Source organism: Oncorhynchus clarkii, chromosome 10 (genome assembly GCF_045791955.1).
Source record: "Oncorhynchus clarkii lewisi isolate Uvic-CL-2024 chromosome 10, UVic_Ocla_1.0, whole genome shotgun sequence".
NCBI classification, from domain to species: domain Eukaryota; kingdom Metazoa; phylum Chordata; class Actinopteri; order Salmoniformes; family Salmonidae; genus Oncorhynchus; species Oncorhynchus clarkii.
In genome coordinates this window covers 47,659,686-47,673,957 of record NC_092156.1, presented here as the reverse complement: position 1 = coordinate 47,673,957, position 14,272 = coordinate 47,659,686, and the positions used below count along the sequence as shown (strand labels likewise).

Here is a 14,272-nt window from a genome sequence, read left to right as displayed (position 1 = left end):
GAACACCGCAACTGAATATTAGGCAGCTGCTTCTTGATTTGAAGTGGATGGAATCTGTCCGACTCTGCAGTACTGTCCAATCAGATCCAGACACATCTGAAGACAACCCCCTGGGTTAGTATGCTATTGATGTTAATACCATTGTCATTGGACTATAACAACAACCTTTCACAAAGCACCAGCTTCTCAGTTTCCTGCAGCTCTCTATAGGAATGTAGGACATACAGTACATGTAATGTCTAGGCATATTGTCCCAAATGTGACTCTACTCGGCCTGCAAGTGAGATAAAATCCTTAATATGAGTCGGATTTGGCATTGAGATGTCTTCCTCTATTTTACAAATGCTGTACAGGATGTATATGCCTTTTCATAGGCTACCAACTGTATGAAAAGGTTTGAAATTCACTGGTTCTCCTCCCTTTCTGGTCCAGCCTCGTCCTGGGATCAACTCATGGTGGAGGATGCAGATTAGGATGAGAGGAGAACTGACATCAATGCTATCCTTTTATACCTGTGTAGGAATAATACAATGACATAGTAACAATGTTGCACTAACATGCTATGTTGGACAACTGACATGGTCAAAATAGGCTACAAAAATGGACAAGACAACTCACATCAAAGCCATTTTAATGAAGTTAAAGCTATAAGCCTACACTGCATGTACATTATAGGTACACAAAGGCACTGTGGCAGTGTTGTCCCTCTCCTATAAACAGAAACACCCCTTTTGTATCAGTCTGATGTCAATCAAACGACATCTTTATATCACACGGTCATATATCCTTGGTTATACAACTGTAGACGTCACAATGTGTGTCATCTCGTTGCTGATATTCTCTGCTTTGTCATTTAGTTGTCTGAGGGACTGAAATGAGGGGGAGCCCTGCTTTCACAATGTAGAGAGGTGGTTCACACCAAGAAGTTACAATAATGTATTTCTTGTGAATAGAAAAATGTTCCACTCATTATATTACTATTTTACAATTTCCCACACAAACATGATCATAAATCCACATAGAGAAATACACCACGTCTCTCTCATAACATATTTTTTCCCATGGCCCCTCTCAGCTTCTCTTGAAGATGTTCTTTAATTGGACCGGTCCGACAGACTACAGAGAGACACGTACAGACCCTTGAAGATCTTCCTCTTTCTCCATTCTCTTTGATGGGTCAGAATTTGTTACATGATCCACAGCGAACTCTTTCTTTAACACTGCTGTTGAACCCAGGCAGAACCTGCACATCTGGGTCTGAATCCAAGACTGTACTCTCTTCATTGGCCAGGATATGTTCAACCAGACATCTCGCTGCAGCTTCAATGTTAGTGTTCTCCTACAAGATGAAACAGAAGACACTCATGTACAGCTAAATGACAAATAGACATTAGAATGACCTCAGATGGGAAGTATTCCCTGGCCAGATCTGCTCAGGATTCAAAATCCTCTTACCTCAGGCAGAAGGATGTTGCTAATATTCCATCATTATTATGGGGCGGCAGGGTAGCCTAGTGGTTAGAGCGTTGGAATAGTAACTGAAAGGTTGCAAGTACAAACCCCCGAGCTGACAAGGTACAAATCTGTTGTTCTACCCCTGAACAGGCAGTAAACCCACTGTTCCTAGGCCATCATTGAAAATAAGAATTTGTTCTTAACCGACTTGCCTAAATAAATAAATAAAGGTAAAAATAAATTAATGTAAGCTACCAGTTGGGTATTCACCCAATCAGCCTTCACACCCAACTGGTGAACCTGAGAGGAAGGGGACACTCACAGCCACTCTCTAATGAGTTACTCAGTTGGGTGTGAAGGCTGATTGGGTGAATACCCAACTCGTCTGTGAGAAGGGAACACACCTTTCACAGCCTTCTGGACCATTTCACACGTTCCTGTTCACATTCCCCACGGCTAATTAGCCTGTAGTCCTTATACCCCAGGGTATGCTAACATTTCATTCCAACTGATCTCATGTATTTATCAGCCGAGTGTGATTGCATTTCATTGAACACATTAAAGTAACCCAAGCTGACAATCAAAGGCTGTTGTCAAGCTCTTTATATGCTCTTTATAATTTCATTTGTTTTTTAAATTATTTAACCTTTATTTAACTAGGCAAGTCAGTTAGGAACAAATTCTTATTTACAATGACGGCCTACCCCGGCCGAACCCGGACGACGCTGGGCCAATTGTGCACCGCCCAGTCACGGCCGGATATGATGCAATCTGGATTCAAACCAGGGACTGTAGTGACGCCTCTTGCACTGAGATGCAGTGCCCTAGACTGCTGCGCCACTCGGGAGCCCCAAAAATGAGAGATACCATACTACATAGTGATCTTCCATAGGGGCAAGACTGTCGAATGTTAGCAGCCAAAAAATTACCCTGCAGGAGTCGGTGGAATGTATTTAGAATCATTGAGATTGTGAGGCTTGTCTGTCACATGCACACACACACTCCAAGTGATCAGACATTATGTCTTTTAGGGCAACCATAGACTTTCTAGCCAGCCATGAAGCAGCCCACATGCGTCAGTTGGGAGAAGCTATGACTACAGTACACAAGCTTCAGTATCTTTCTTCCTCACCTTGGCTGAGGTCTCAAACCATCCCACAAATCCATTTTCCCGGCAGAATGTGTCCAGTCTGGGCTGCTGGGAGCAGACTTGATCGGACTTGTTGGCCAGCAGCACAGCTGGGACAGGTTTGCCATGACTCAGGGTGACCTTAGAGTCCAGATCGTCCTTCCACTTGAGCACGGCATCAAATGTGGAGGCGCGGGTCACGTCGAACACCACCAGAGCTCCCACGGCCTCCCGATAATACACACGAGTCATATTTCCATAGCGTTCTTGTCCTTGGACAAACAAATACAAGAACAGCACACATCAGAGTCAGAGGCACACAGCACTGGTCTATCTATACTTGAATTATATGTATTTAACTATCTAATTATATTGCATTATGACTTGGCACGATCCGAAAACTGGTCAGGTTTTTCATATTACAGAGAGAGAGATAGAGACTCCTGGCAATAACTGCAGTGCTCATGTGACTCTCTAATATGAGCATGACACCAGCTGAGCCCAACACAAGACAACATTCCTCCACAGTGCACATGAAATACCATAGGGAGAAATACTTTACACTATTCATTAGGATGATTAATGTAACATTGGCTATCTATGGATAAAACCAAATATAAGTCTCATAAAAGTGTGTTAATTAATTCATTGATAAGCCTGTTGAGTTGTTGAAAACATCAATGTGATTTTTCGCAAAATGCTAAACATGAATAAAGTCTGACGAATCGTCCAAACCACTGGTATTACAATGAATGGATATATAAAGTCAAATATCAAAGTCAAATGGACTGGTTAAGACATACCGGCAATATCCCAAAGCTGTAGTCGTATAACGGTGTCACTGTCCCAGTGCAGAACTTTGAGCGCAAAATCGACACCAATAGTTGCGCGATAATGTTGAGAAAAGATCTGATGGACATGACGCTTGATGATTGACGTTTTCCCGACCCCAAGGTCGCCTATAACGAGAACTTTGAACAAATGCTCCTGCGGCATGGTCTGACAGCCCATTCAAAACGCACCACCACAGGATTCACTATTTGCCAGTGATGATGGCTTTCTAAAAGACAGATTATGATTTAATACTAATTCTGTTCCAACTACAGCCTACATTCTTTCAAGTGTTTCCATATAGAACATTGAATGTTGACTGTAGGCTTATGTCACCGTGCACCCATACGAAATTATGCCTTCATATCCAAAGGATGAAGTCGAGCAAATTATGTAATCCAATTTGATTCCATCCACCGTAGCCAACACGAAATGTTAACTTGTAATCTTATAATATTTTCAGCATAGGCCAACTTTCTCCTCAAAAGAAAGTCTACTCCATAGCTCTAACACCCCCGCAATGAGTTTCCCTCCCTCCAGTCGCTTCGAGACCAGTTTGCTACACGATGTCATGATACCAAAACATTTGAAAGCTGCCAAGACTCAGCCACACCCATTATCTTCTACCCTGCAATAGCCTACTGTAGGTCTATTTCAGAGCAGGATTCGCGCACAAGCTATTTAATCATTCGGGGACATTAGGCTACACAGTAGTCCACAAAGATAACCCGAATCTAATCTACGAGAAAAAAAACCTACATTTAAATGTCCCTTTATAGCACCCGGTGTAGCACCCTCTATGGAGAGCAGCGCGTAATTTCGGAGACATTTTAGCTGCGTTGCTGTCTGGGTTCTTACGGTAATGGTGCTGATGAGGGATGAGTCGCGCTATGTGATGCTGTTGTTACTGCCATTTCATCAGCGGATTTTCAAAAAATATCTCTCCATCTTTAAACATGGAATTACCATAAAATGAAACCATCGACAAGTTTTAAGGACGGCCATTAGCCTATTTCACATGAAACTCGCCAGTATAGTAACAAATCTCAGTGTATAATTAAATAAAATGATAGCCTAGGACAAGGCCTATTTGCGGATTACTCCTTGGTGTAAAACACGGTGTTTGACTAGGCCTCCTGGGATCACTGTTTCAGAGAGCATCTTCGAGAGAAAATATTTCTCAAGATCATGGGGTTTGCTATTGCCAGGCGTTGATCGCCCATCCAACAAGGTAATTTAACATAAGGTTGTAGACCTACATGCCGATGTTGTGTTTATTATGGATTAATATAGCATTGCCATAGAGAAGACCGTTGTAACTCGATCTATGAAGGGCGGAAAGAAGATCAGTTGAATGTGTTTTAAATTAAGATGGCTTATTGTAAAATGTCAGACTTATGTAGCCCAGACCTAACACGTTTCCAAATTTTGACACGGGTGAAATGAGTATTCAATATGTAGCCTATTGTTTGTATATAAAATGTCCATAACTGCCCTTTTAATTTAGTTTGTAATTAAAAAATCTATGTTATTGCACTTGATTGGCTTTACACCAACGGTGTTTCTATGAGAGCTAAATATACGAGTTAAGAACCAACGGTGTTTCTATGGGAGCAGAATACACAAGTGTTATTTTGCTAGAGCTGTCTGTGCATTTACACTGGAAAGAGGAGCGGCCTTTCCCTCATTGTAATGTAGGCTAGGGCAGGCAGACTACTGTTTTTCAAGAATACGCAATTAGTCCGGCCGCAGTAGGCTATTGAAATTCTACATTTAATAGTTCTTAGCACCACTCATGTCGATTTTGGATGTTGCGCACACATCATCACGAATAGGCCTCGACAAAATTGTCAGGCCCATCAAAGAACTACATAAAAAAAATAGGCCGATAAGGATAACACTTTGTAAACAATGTTTACAAAAATTGGAGTCAAACAAAACATTGGAGTAAAACAACCCACTGGACACACACTGGTGAATCAACGTTGTTTCCACGTCATTTCAACGAATATACGTTGAATTGACGTCTGTGCCCAGTGGAAGCTTACACCAGTTCAACTAAGCTCATGAGAAATATACTGTTTAAGTGATATTCTTCAAGAATCAGTGGGTATATAGGCGATCATTAATGAATGTACTGTAGATACGAAGGAGTCTAGATTTAAGCTAGTCTACTTGATTATAGGTTGATTATAGGCCATTTACTATTCGTTTTTTTGTGCCATAGATTCTGTGAGATATGGAAGCGATATGGCTGTACCAGTTTCGACTCATCGTCATTGGGGACTCGACAGTAGGAAAGTCGTGCCTGATCCGGCGATTCACCGAGGGACGCTTTGCGCAGGTGTCCGACCCCACAGTCGGTGTAGACTTCTTCTCAAGGCTAGTGGAGATAGAGCCAGGGAAACGCATTAAACTTCAAATCTGGGACACTGCTGGACAAGAGCGATTCAGGTTACGTTTTTAGATTGTATTTTCCTTTTTTAAATCTTCCATTGTAAAGACGAAATCATTTGTCTTTCAATAAATCACGTTTTTTTGTTGTTGATAGTCATCTGTCAATATTATTGTTATAACAATATAGTATTTAGATCTCTGTATTATTCATCTCGGAGCCTTTCGTTGTCTTGATGTTTGAACCTCACCACTTCCCTGTCACATCCTTTGTTTTTCCATTTCCCCACTTCTCAATAAGTATATTTACAATTTCTTTCAATTCTCTCTCTCTTCTTTGCTTAACCCCCTCAACCCTCTCTAGGTCTATTACCAGGGCGTACTACCGCAACTCTGTTGGTGGGCTACTGCTGTTTGACATCACCAACCGTCGCTCCTTCCAGAATGTGCATGAGTGGCTGGAGGAGGCCCGCAGTCATGTCCAACCTCACAGTATCGTCTTCCTGTTGGTGGGTCACAAGTGTGACCTGGAGTCCCAGAGGCAGGTGAGCCAGCAGGAGGCTGAGAAGCTGGCAGGTGCCTATGGCATGCGCTATGTGGAGACATCGGCTCGCGACGCCATCAACGTGGAAAAGGCCTTCACTGAGCTAACGCAGGACATCTTTGAGCTCGTGAAGAGCGGTGACATCAACATCCAGGAGGGTTGGGAGGGGGTGAAGAGTGGCTTTGTGCCCAATGTGGTGCACTCCTCAGAAGAGGTCACCAAGAGTGACCGCCGGTGCCTCTGCTGAATGTCCTGTCTGTCTAGTTGGCTTTACCCCCCCCCCCCTCGCTCAGCCCATGTATTCCTGTAACATTATGACCCATTAGCTCCCTATCTTATCACCTGCCATTTATTTGGCTCTCTCACTCCTATCCTGAATACTGGAAGGCCATATCAGCTCTAGTCTACCACTGGAGCAAAAATGGACAAAGCGATTTGGGTCGTTCCATGAAAAGAGTGCCTTTTGTGTCCCTTGGATATTTTAAGTAGAAATTGTGCACCAATATTGAATTTGAATAGCTTGTTGCATTTTGACATGTCCTTCTCTCAACCCCGTGTCTCTTCTAGGAGGATTTTAACCCACTTAATCCCAACATTTCTCAAAGTAAATTTTTTTTGTTGCTTTGCCAAAGTTTTTTCTGAAGATTATTATTCATTTCATGTGATTAGTGTTTATGTCCGTCCCTCATTTTAAGGTAAACTGAACTCCCGTTTTAATATGGTGAAGCTATTCCTTTTAAAATATATATATATTTCCTTTAAAGAAACATTGAACATCCTAATAGCGAAATCATAGAGTAAAAGCAGGTGAGCTGGTTCTACAATTTTGGGCCATTTTCTGGTGTTTTGTGGTGGAAAACTGAGCGGGTCGAGCACAACACATCAACCCTGTCACCCATAGATAGACAGGCTAGAAATGTTTTTTTGTGGGGGGGGGTGAAGCTCGCATTCAATTGCCAATCCCTGTGCACACAACAAGCTTCCATTGCCCCTTCACAAGGGGATTGATGGCTGATTTCAGATGAAATCGTCAACCCTGTTATGGTCAACCCTGTTATGGTCAACCCTATTTGGCACTTAATAGGCCATTGCTATAGGAATGGGAAAACTCGTTTTTTTTTTATGAAGTTGAACATGTGCTGTCACGTTATGACAGAATGTTAAAATTAGGTGAACCCCCCCCCCCCTCCCCCAAAAATGTACCAAGCTACACTTCTCAAAAGGCACCGAATTGGTGGAACGACCCAATTGCCAAAGTAACCTTCCTCGCCTCTGTCTTACCTGTTAGATGCACTTGAAAGAAAAGAAATGCCCTGCTTTATGGTGAGATTTTCCTCTCTGTAGTTATGCCTCATCTTGTGCCCTTACGGAAGGAACACACCTCAAACTTTACAAGTCTGTCCTGTAGTCTGGAGCACTCACACAACTTTCGGGAGGACACCTAACCTCCCTAGTCTGTTGCTGGCTGGTGAGTGCAATACAAGGGGACACCAAATCTAGCTCTGCTCTTTAAACCCTCTCTATGGAAAGATCCAATTCACAGAGGGAAGCATGTGTTGTATTAGCACTGCGTGAGCATGCGGGGAATGGCACACTGCTGTGTTCAATGCCTCCTCTGCTTTAGTTCGTGAGACTGATGGCACCACCAGACAAATGAACAACCTGAGAACACATCATTGCCATCATCCCTTTGATCATAGATAAGATGGAACCAAAGTTTGTGTGTACCGATTCAGTTGCCAACTGTGTTTCTATATGAGTATCCACAGGGAATTTGTACCGTTGAGTGTGGGTATGCACTGTGAAATGCCTAACATCAATGTTTTTATTGCGGTTTGCGTCCCCGTTGCTCATATTAAATGCACAGTTGGTGACAGAAGGTAGATGTACAACATATCACCCCTTATAGCTTCCCTGTCCATCGATCATAATCATTACAGAGAATGTGTCTCATGAGAAAGCCGTTTTATGTACTTCGTTGGCTTAAACTGTACGCCCACCCCTTAAACATTGACATCTACCCATATGCCTCCTGATGAACACTGAAGCTTTAAATGGGGTCGGCTGCACTAGGGTTGTTTGCCTTTAGTGTCTTAAGACCTCCATACAGTATGGTCGTATGCTTGTAGTTTTAACACGATTATAAGCAACATTCTGCATAACGCAACATGTCCGATATTTCTTCCCACCCTACACTGTAAAATAAATAAATAAATAAAAATGACTTTTTTGGATCAACCTAAAAAAAATTACTCCAACTGGTTACAAGTAACTAAGTTAAGGTTTCTCATTATTGAAAAACAACACATTTGTGGAAACCAAATACAGTCATATGAAAAAGTGTGGGCACCCCTGACAATTTCCATTTATAAATAATTGGGGGTTTGGATCAGCAATTTCATTTTGATCTATCAAATAACTGATGGACACAGTAATATTTCAGTAGTGAAATGAGGTTTATTGGATTGACAGAAAATGTGCAATATGCATCAAAACAAAATTAGACAGGTGCATAAATTTGGGCACCCCAATAGAAAAATCACATAAATATTTAGTAGAGCCTCCTTTTGCTAAAATAACAGCCTCTAGACGCTTCCCATAGCCTCTAATGAGTGTATGGATTCTGGATGAAGGTATTATGGACCATTCCTCCTTACAAAACGTCTCCAGTTCAGTTAGGTTTGATGGTTGCCGAGCATGGACAGCCCGCTTCAAATCATCCCACAGATTCTCAATGATATCCAGGTCTGGGGACTGGGATGGCCATTCCAGAACATTGTACTTGTTCCTCTGCATAAATGCCCTGGTAGATTTTGAGCAGTGTTTTGGGTCGTTGTCTTGTTGAAATATCCAGCCCCGGCGTAACTTCAACTTTGTGACTGATTCTTCAATATTATTCCCAAGAATCTGCTGATATTGAGTGGAATCCATGCGACCCTCAACTTTAACAAGATTCCCAGTACCGGCACTGGCCACAGCCCCACAGCATGATGGAACCACCACCAAATTTTTACTGTGGGTAGCAAGTGTTTTTCTTGGAACGCTGTGTTCTTTTGCCTCCATGCATAACGTCCCTTGTTATGACCAAATAACTCAATCTTTGTTTCATCAGTCCACAGCACCTTATTCCAAAATGAAGCTGGCTTGTCCAAATGTGCGTTTGCATACCTCAAGAGACTCTGTTTGTGGCGTGTGTGCAGAAAAGGCTTCTTCCGCATCACTCTCCCATACAGCTTCTCCTTGTGCAAAGTGCGCTGAATTGTTGAACGATGCACAGTGACACCATCTGCAGCAAGATGATGTTGTAGGTCTTTGGAGGTGGTCTGTGGGCTGTTTTTGACCGTTCTCACCATCCTTTGCCTCTCCGATATTTTACTTGGCCTGCCACTTCTGGCCTTAACAAGAACTGTGCCTGTGGTCTTCCATTTCCTCACTATGTTCCTCACAGTGGACACCGACAGGTTAAATCTCTGCGATAGCTTTTTTTTAGCCTTCCTCTAAACCATAATGTTGAACAATCTTTGTTTTCAGGTCATTTGAGTGTTGTTTTGAGGCCCCATGTTGCCACTCTTCAGAGGAGAGTCAAAGAGAACAACAACTTGCAATTGGCTACCTTAAATACCTTTTCTCATGATTGGATGCCCTTGTCTATGGAATTCAAGGCTTAATGAGCTCACCAAACCAATTGTGTGTTCCAATTAATCAGTGCTAAGTAGTTACAAGTATTCAAATCAACAGAATGACAAGGGAGCCCACATTTTTTGCATAGCCTATTTTTCACATCTGATTTAATTTCATACAACTTAATATTGCTACACTAAAAATCTTTGTCTGGACAATACCCCAGTACTCAGCTTTTATTAGAAAATTAATGGCATGCCACTGTGATCATTTTCTGTGACGACAGAGTAAATTATTATGCAGCCTCAGAGGGGTGCCCAAACTTTTTCATACGACTGTACATGATTCAATGACGACAGTTTTATTTCATTATTACCAAACCTATATTTGAAGTTGCAATGTATTTTTTTTTAAACTCAACTTACTTTCCCCCTTTCGGTTAAACCTAATAAATAACAAATACAAACTCATATTTCATGTAAATGTAACCAATTTTTTTCAAGTTCACTTTTTAATTTGGAATTACCTATCCAAATCCAATTAAATCAATTCCCTGTAAATCAAGAAATTAAGTTGGTTCGATAACTTGAAATAATGTTTCCAAACATATTCTTTATACATTTAGTAGCCACAATATCATAACCAAGAATTAGCTACCTTAACATAGAAACCTTAACAGGCTCTTTAGTACCATATGCACTCATGCAAGTATCATTACAGATGCTGTCAGTGTACGAGTTTGAGTTTGAATAACAGATACAATAGACCACATTAACAGGAACGACATTTACTCTCACAGGTGGGCAAAAATAACTAACTGAAAGCCACGCCCCCCAATAAGCTATACCTCCAGCGCTTTTGATAGGCTGCCGCCGCTACATTGCCCCACCGCTATTTAATGCACATGCGCTCGCTCATGAGGTGTTGAAAGCAATTTAGAACTTTCATTCAATAATTTTTTTGATTGTCAAATTTGTTATTTGATTTCAGGGAAATTTTATAGAATAGGTTGAATGAACCAAAGTGTAATTTGTTATCATTCCAATCAGTAAATGCACTGCAGAACAACAGCATCTTCCCACTTTTTTTTTTACAGTGTATTAGACTCAGCCATGTGCTTTATCTAACCATTAAGACTTCCAACCTCAACCCTTAGTACCTCCTAAGCAGTTTTCTTCCTCAATGCCAGTTTCCACCCACCTTATTAAAACTTTTCGGTAAGCTACAAACCCCTTTGCTTCAAGGGCCCCCATGTCCATATTTCTGCAAGCAGACCATGTCTGAGAGCAATAATCAGGAGCCTCCTGGGTTCAAAGTATCTATGCACCGAGAAACTAACCATTTGCTCTAAAGGAAAGCTACAACATGCATTCATTCATTTTACTGTCCTCCAAACCCTCACAATGTGTTGAACAAGAGGGTTGTTCATTGCTGCACGTGTATAGTTGCATTTCACCCATTTTACATTTGATTTTCCAAAGAATTACAAGTGTCTTAATGGATTTCTGATATAACATATTGTAAATAGCCAGGGTGTACTGGGTGTATTTATTTCTAGAACATGAAGGGTAATATTGGCGTGATAGAATTCCAGTTTTACTTTCTCACGATATGGGGAGAAAATGCCATATGCTTCAATATTTGTAGGATGTATCATACAGTAACTGGAATGGAAAGGGAGAAGGCTTTGAATGGGTGTTGCTCTGTTCAGGGTATTAAGAGAGTTTTGGTTTCCCCCACTTTCACTGAAGTCGTACCCATGTATCATATGAAAGGAGATATATGAGAAATGAACGTCCGCAACCTTCATATTGTCATCCGGAACCTAAATACCCTACATGCTTATTGAGCCTACATGTGCCAGACACATTGCAGTCTGTTGTTGAATGGATTCCTGTCTGCAATCTCTGCTTAAGCCAGGTACCAGAACAGCTGCTCATTTTACAATCACAGCACTGGCGCCAAACAACCGTTGTCTTTCTTTCTAAACCACTGACTGACTGTAATACAGGGTATGTCGAGAGAACATTCAGACAGACGGCTCTCCGTAGTTCATGATCTCTGCTAGACACCGGAGGCTCTGGATGACGCAGCTTACCTGCACAACGTCGCGTGGCAATTTGAAATGGCGACATATATCTCTAGTCAAAGCAAAGATGGATTTCCAATTCATTTATGTGACTTGTAAATGTTATTTGAAACAAACATAAAGCCATGTTCCTTTAGCGTTGTATAGGTTTGGGGTGCATAGAAGGGGCAGGTTTGATGTCTCATGCTTGTAAGGAATAAACATTTCATCTCAGCAAAGGCACAGTCAATATTACCAATGCTCTATGATGCCCATCCAAAATACATGTGTTCAGTGTTAGTTACCTCTGCATGCACACTTATAACCCCAATGACTTAGATATTCCCCCAGCCTGGAAAAAACACTGTTTATTCAACAAGCAGTTGAAAGAATTTGATATTCCGTAAGTGAAACTGGATATACAAGCAGGTCAAACACATGGAGACTAAATTAATGTAATGTCGGTGATGTATCTATTTGTACCACAAAGATACTATGAACTAACTCCCTATTAAATTGTGAACACTTGATACGAAAACATCCGTTTGTAGTCTCCATTAGTGTAATGCTGCAATGTCATGTACAAACACAAGAGGGCAGCACACACTAAAGAGTTGGCCTTGTAAATGGTTGGACGGTAACAATCACAAGGCGCAACATTAAAAGTTAAAGACACATATGGTTCAAATACAGGGTGACAAAAACATATGGGATTCTACCCTAGATCTAGAAAGAATTCCTATTGAATGTGTATATAATGTCATCTTAATCATCATCGCCCATGCACACAGCGAAGCAGCATGTCCAACTGCATCCAGCGGTGGAAAAAGTACCCAATTGTAAAATTAAAGATGGAAAATTACTCAAGTAAAAGTGAGTCACCCAGTAAAATACTACTTGAGTAAAGGTCTAAAAGAAAAGTAGTTTTAGATATACTTAACTGTCAAAAGTATATGTAATTGCTAAAATATAATTAGGTATCAAAAGTACAGTGTGTTCGGGACAAGTATTCAGACCCCTTGACTTTTTCCATATTTTATCACAGCCTTATTCTGAAATTGATTTAACAAATAATAATAGATCACTCTACACAATACCCCATAATGAAAAAGCAAACAGTTTTTTTAATACATTTTTGCAAATGTATTAAGAATAAAAAACGGAAATATTAAATTTACACAAGTATTCAGACCATTTACACAGCACTTTGTTGAAGCACCTTTGGCAGCAATTACAGCCTCGAGTCTTCTTGGGTATGACGCTACAAGCTTGGTACACCTATTTGGGGAGTTTCTCCAATTGTTCTCTGCAGATCCTCTCAAGCTCTGTAAGGTTGGATGGGGAGCATCGCTGCACAGGTATTTTCAGATCTCTCCAGGGATGTTAGATCGGGTTCAAGTCCGGGCTCTGGCTGGGCTACTCAAGGACATTCAGACTTTCCCGAAGCCACTGCTGCGTTGTCATGGCTGTGTGCTTAGGGTCATTGTAATGTTGGAAGGTAAACCTTCGCCCCAGTCTGAGGTCCTCAGTGCTCTGGAGCAGGTTTTCATCAAGGATCTCTCGCATATTGATCTGTTCATCTTTCCCTCAATCCTGACTAGTCTCCCAGTCCCTGCCATTGAATAACATCCCCACAGCATGATGCTGCCACCACCATGCTTCACCGTAGGGATGGTGCCAGGTTTCCTCCAGACATGACACTTGGCATTCATGATAGAGTTCAATCTTGGTTTCATCAGACCAGAGAATCTTGTTTATCATGGTCTGAGAGTCTAGGTTTCTTTTGGCAAACTCCAAGCAAGCTGTCATTTGCCTTTTACTGAGGAGTGGCATCTGTCTGGCCACTCTACCATAAATGCCTGTTTGGTGCAGAGTGTTACAGAGATGGCTTTCCTTCTGGTACCCTTCCCCATATCTGTGCTTTGACACAATCCTATCTCGGAGCTCTACAGACAATTCCGTCGACCTCAGCTTGCTTTTTGCTCTGACAACTGTGGGACCTTAAATAGACAGGTGTATGCCTTTCCAAATCATGTCCAATCATTTGAATTTACCACCAGTGGACTCCAATCAAGTTGTAGAAACAACTCAAGGATAATGGAAACAGGATGCACCCGAGCTCAATTTTGAGTCTCAAAGCAAAGGGTCTGAATACTTAAATAAGGTTTCTGTTTTTTAAGTTGAATAAATTTGCAAAAATTTATAAAACCCTTTTTTTCTCACTTTGTCA

General features: G+C 41.4%; 2 protein-coding genes across 2 annotated transcripts; one reads left to right on the top strand and one right to left on the bottom strand.

The window, feature by feature from the left end:
• Positions 1-614: 614 nt before the first annotated feature.
• On the bottom strand, positions 615-3,937 carry LOC139418678 (ras-related protein Rab-38-like). The gene is made up of 3 exons (XM_071168319.1): positions 3,388-3,937; positions 2,588-2,856; positions 615-1,339 (listed from the first exon to the last, which is right to left on the bottom strand). Exons 1-3 carry the CDS (start codon positions 3,593-3,595, stop codon positions 1,178-1,180), a joined length of 639 nt encoding a protein of 212 aa, XP_071024420.1. The 5' UTR covers positions 3,596-3,937; the 3' UTR covers positions 615-1,177.
• A 627-nt stretch (positions 3,938-4,564) lies between these two features.
• LOC139418677 (ras-related protein Rab-39B) lies at positions 4,565-6,710 on the top strand. The gene is made up of 3 exons (XM_071168318.1): positions 4,565-4,646; positions 5,643-5,869; positions 6,174-6,710. Exons 2-3 carry the CDS (start codon positions 5,655-5,657, stop codon positions 6,598-6,600), a joined length of 642 nt encoding a protein of 213 aa, XP_071024419.1. The 5' UTR covers positions 4,565-4,646; positions 5,643-5,654; the 3' UTR covers positions 6,601-6,710.
• The last annotated feature ends 7,562 nt before the right edge of the window (positions 6,711-14,272 follow it).

Excerpts from the sequence above, each read along its gene's own strand:
- LOC139418678 (XM_071168319.1), bottom strand. The coding sequence starts at position 3,595 with ATGGGCTGTCAGACCATGCCGCAGGAGCATTTGTTCAAAGTTCTCGTT. Across the intron at positions 2,857-3,387 it reads ACAGCTTTGGGATATTGCCG|GACAAGAACGCTATGGAAAT; the intron begins GTATGTCTTAAC and ends TGTTTGTCCAAG. Across the intron at positions 1,340-2,587 it reads GGTTTGAGACCTCAGCCAAG|GAGAACACTAACATTGAAGC; the intron begins GTGAGGAAGAAA and ends TTCATCTTGTAG.
- LOC139418677 (XM_071168318.1), top strand. The coding sequence starts at position 5,655 with ATGGAAGCGATATGGCTGTACCAGTTTCGACTCATCGTCATTGGGGAC. Across the intron at positions 5,870-6,173 it reads GCTGGACAAGAGCGATTCAG|GTCTATTACCAGGGCGTACT; the intron begins GTTACGTTTTTA and ends AACCCTCTCTAG.